Source organism: Cryptotermes secundus, unplaced genomic scaffold (assembly GCF_002891405.2).
Source record: "Cryptotermes secundus unplaced genomic scaffold, Csec_1.0 scaffold6107, whole genome shotgun sequence".
Classification (NCBI taxonomy): Eukaryota; Metazoa; Arthropoda; class Insecta; order Blattodea; family Kalotermitidae; genus Cryptotermes; species Cryptotermes secundus.
The window spans coordinates 1-3,863 of record NW_019731695.1 but is presented as its reverse complement, the minus strand read 5'-3'; the positions used below and the strand labels follow the sequence as shown (position 1 = coordinate 3,863).

At 38.8% G+C, this 3,863-nt stretch overlaps 1 protein-coding gene across 2 annotated transcripts; it reads right to left on the bottom strand.

The window, feature by feature from the left end:
- Positions 1 to 6: 6 nt before the first annotated feature.
- On the bottom strand, positions 7 to 3,283 carry LOC111867342. Of its 2 annotated transcripts, XM_023857110.2 has the most exons (3): positions 3,081 to 3,283; positions 892 to 1,047; positions 7 to 728 (listed from the first exon to the last, which is right to left on the bottom strand). In XM_023857110.2, the coding sequence occupies exons 1-3, from the start codon at positions 3,153 to 3,155 to the stop codon at positions 633 to 635; spliced, it is 327 nt and encodes a 108-aa protein (XP_023712878.1). In that variant the 5' UTR covers positions 3,156 to 3,283; the 3' UTR covers positions 7 to 632. The 2 variants fall into 2 exon arrangements, with proteins under 2 accessions (XP_023712878.1, XP_023712877.1); XM_023857109.2 differs by lacking the exon at positions 7 to 728 and having other exon boundaries at positions 775 to 1,047.
- Positions 3,284 to 3,863: the final 580 nt, after the last annotated feature.

The window sequence follows — 3,863 nt, the reverse complement described above, 5'->3', positions numbered from 1 at the left end:
AACCTAAAATTTAATTTGCCTTTCAGTATGTCATATTTGCTATAATATTCCTTCCTTCTGGAAAGAATTGCATTACTACATCAACATGAAAATCTTCTTCATGAATTGGTAAATTCTTATCTTGCTATAATAGCACTCACTTATGTTTGTGTGTATGTGTGTACTCGAGAGCCAACGAAACCCCGGGAGACTGAACAAATTTGAGTACTGCAATGGAATAGAATTTTCGACGGACGACTGGGCCGTTCTGATTGGTGCGGTAAATAGGATGTTGACTGTTTAGAAAAGGTAGCCTATTACACGTGACCTATTTCACCCGTTCATCCTTATTAATCAAGTTTTATTATATGAGTAAAACCAAACGAGACTTCTGAAGTAACATGGCTCCCTCGGATATTTCCTTCATAACGGACAGGAATAGTGGAGCCATATTAAACGCCCTTTCTGGGCAGCGACAAGGATAACACATCTCAAATGGTGTCCCATACTGTTTTTGAAGTATAAAATTATCAAAATATAATGAAAGAAAATTTGGGTCATATTCTTCCTGGAAGTATTTGTATTTATTTCTTTACTTAAAAAATGGAACTGAGTGCCCTACCATTAGAACTGATAGAAAAGAATAGTAATATCTAGGCATAATATTTACCTTCACTTTCACATAAGGAGACTGTAGTAGGAGAACTGTCTTCCTCATTCCATGTTTGCAATTCGTCTTGAGATGGGATCTGGTACAAATAACATACCGTTAGAATACAAAATAAATACATACAAAATAAAGGTCTAAACTGAGGGAAATTGACGTCCGCATAGCATAAAGATGCCCAGAACTTGAATTTTCTTTGGAATAGTGTGCAAGAAATAATTTATACATTTGTAATTGTTCCTTACCTCCAACTGAGTTTTCAGTGCCCCTGCTTCACTGTCTATCTCAGCCCTCAGTCCTTCGATTTCCGCATATTTCTCGGTCATAGTTGCTGTCAAATTGTTATCTTCAAGATCCGGTTGTGTATTTACAGACACGACCTCATGTGTACTTCCACACGCCTGCAGTAAAATGAAAATTCATATTACTGGCAGAATTACACGTACAGTGACACGTGGATGAAGAAATCCTGAGGTTCATTGTCATCGAACTAAAAATAACGAATCTACAGTGTTTGAGCAACATACATAAATCTAGAAACCGCTTCAACAGAATTTGCATGGTTTAACATTTTCAATTAAACCTGAGAAAACTCACTTAATGTTGCATCCAACAACATCATAACATGTGGTTTAAAAATATTGTCACATAACGCCTGAAGGCCGGAATTTGGCAGGCAGAGAAGCTCACCAGAGACGTCTGCTCCTACAAAAAATCTAGCTGAAACACGTTTCCGGGGCAACAGAGGGGATCTATACTTGGTCCACATGAAAGTACCTCAGCCCGAGGTATAAACATCCATATCGCGAATCTGAGAAAATGAAGATTCTCCAGGATTCGTTCGACAGAATTCGGTAGAAGCAGTTCTACATCAAGAGTATATTATTTTATCAAAATATTTAGTGATTTTAGAGAAAAGAATAAAAATGAACAGCTAGTACCCTAATAAATTCGTTACCATCTATATTTCTTTGTTTTGTTAACACTTGATTCTAGCGGAAAGAATAATGGGACAAGCGTTTGAGATTATTAGCCCTTAAATCAAATGTCAGAGTATACAGAACAGCAAATACACGTTCATGCTCTGTACTCGTACGCCAGAATATATTCACTCGTGGAGCTTAGCCCTTCTTGAGAAGCCGCCAGTTGTGCAGCTACTCAAATACTTCCCAGCATTCATGGAAGCCCAAAGTTCATTTCCGTGTTCACGGGACCCTACCACTTATCCCTATCCTGAGCCACATGAATCCGGTCCAATCCGTCCCATCATATCTCTCTAAGATCCAGTTTAACAGTTTTCACCCACCTACGTCTTAGTCTTCCCAGTGGCCTTTTTCCTTCTGGCCTTCTCACCAGTATCCTATATTCGTTCCTTTTCTTCCCCATTTGTGCTACGTGCACTGCCTATCTCATCCACTTTTACTTGTTCATTCTAATTACACTTGGAGATCCCACAATTCCAGTGAACGAATCAGCGAAACCAGTACATGATTTTGACGGCGCGGCTACTGTGATAAGTGCACTGTAGTTCACACAATAGAAATACATACGAAATTTAGTCTCAATAAATGAAATATTTTGTTGTTTTTTGCTGCCTTGTCAGTGTAAAGACCGTAAAACTCTGATTGGCAGGAATATAATCAGTAGAAATGATCTGCAAGGAAACTATAGTACAACATTCTACATTCAGTTCTGTCGAATACCTAATATTTAATGACGATATAAAAATGAACTATACTGATCGACCGACCGACAGACCGACCGACCGACCGACCGCCGCTTGTCGGCGAAGTTAGTGCCAAATTTTGCGGATAGAGGGTGTCACGTGATCAGCGTAACCGTTCCCCACGGCCGTTAATCTCGGTTATCTAGACCTCTTATTATGATATAAAGCCACGTAAATATACTTAAATGAATGGTACAATTATAGATCACTTCCGGAAACGCATGCCAAGAGACATAACATGATTCCTAAAGGAGCTTTGTTCACTGCAGATAATTCTGGATTAAAAGCAACAGTGACACCCAACCCCCATGAATGCGATTCGAGAGACCGTTATTCGACCTTAGAAGTTCGGACTTTCAGAGTCAGAATTACTATACAGATAATGGTTTACCTCCAATCAGTTCGATGTGGCGTCAAGCTCCTCGAGACTCACAAGCAGAGATTATTTTTTCAACTGAGCTCTTGTGACAATAGTCCTTATATAACATCCTCTCTGATGTGAAAACTTAAGAGAACAGAAAAATTATACCTAAAGTGTTGTTTATGCCACCTGGAAAGGAACCGCTTTCCCCAAACTGGCTTTTCGATAACAGCACCGAGGGCGATGGAATGCTGAGAAACCCATATTTATATTTACGAAATACAACGGTTTGGAAAGAAACGACTGTGATTTAATCTTGACAAATTTCATGCAGTGTTTACACTTACTTTGCTTTTTGTCTTTCGACTGAAACTTTTGGAAAAACTCCGCATTATCCTTCCAATTTCTTCTGTCACACCCATTATGCCTCAATATTCTTGTATCAGAATACAGTTTGTCTCACTGAATCTTCTGCTCAAACACCAGTAAGAAAACTAGAATGTATCCACGTAAATGATTCCGTTTCCTAGTAAGTATTGATACTCTTAAAGCTCTGACAATCGCACTGTGCCTGTATATATACGTAGTTCCCTAGTAAGTACTGATATTGTTAAAGAGCTAACAGCAGCACGTTGCCTATATAAAGTTTCCTAGTAAGTAATTTTATTGTTAAAACTCTAACAACACCACGTTGCCTATATATAGTTTCCTAGTAATTACTGATATTATTAAAGCGCTGACAACAGCACGTTGCCTGTATAACTTTGTCAATAACTGAAGCTTTGTTGTAACGATGGAAATGACGCAAAGAATTGTTAAATATTCGTTACAACGCCGCAGTCATTCTCACAGCGCTGACAACAGTTCGTTGCCTGTATAACGTCGACTGCAACAGAAGCTACGATGTATCTATGGAAACGAGGCAAGGAATACATTAATAAATTCGTTACCATGTATACTTCTTTGCTTTGTTAATACGGGTTTCGACCAGAAAGAATAATGGGACAGGCGTTTAACATTATTAGCCCTTAAATCAAATGTCAGGGCATACAGAACAGCAAATACACGTTCATGCTCTGTACTCGTTGAACCGTGTCACGGTTCTTTCGGTGTAGGATCTTTGGATACCG

What these genes read in the sequence shown, in the direction of transcription:
- LOC111867342 (XM_023857109.2), bottom strand. Translation starts at nt 3,155, where the DNA reads ATGGGTGTGACAGAAGAAATTGGAAGGATAATGCGGAGTTTTTCCAAA. An exon ending in GTCGAAAGACAAAAAGCAAA is followed by an intron (nt 1,048 to 3,080) that starts GTAAGTGTAAAC and finishes ATTTTACTGCAG; the next exon opens with GCGTGTGGAAGTACACATGA.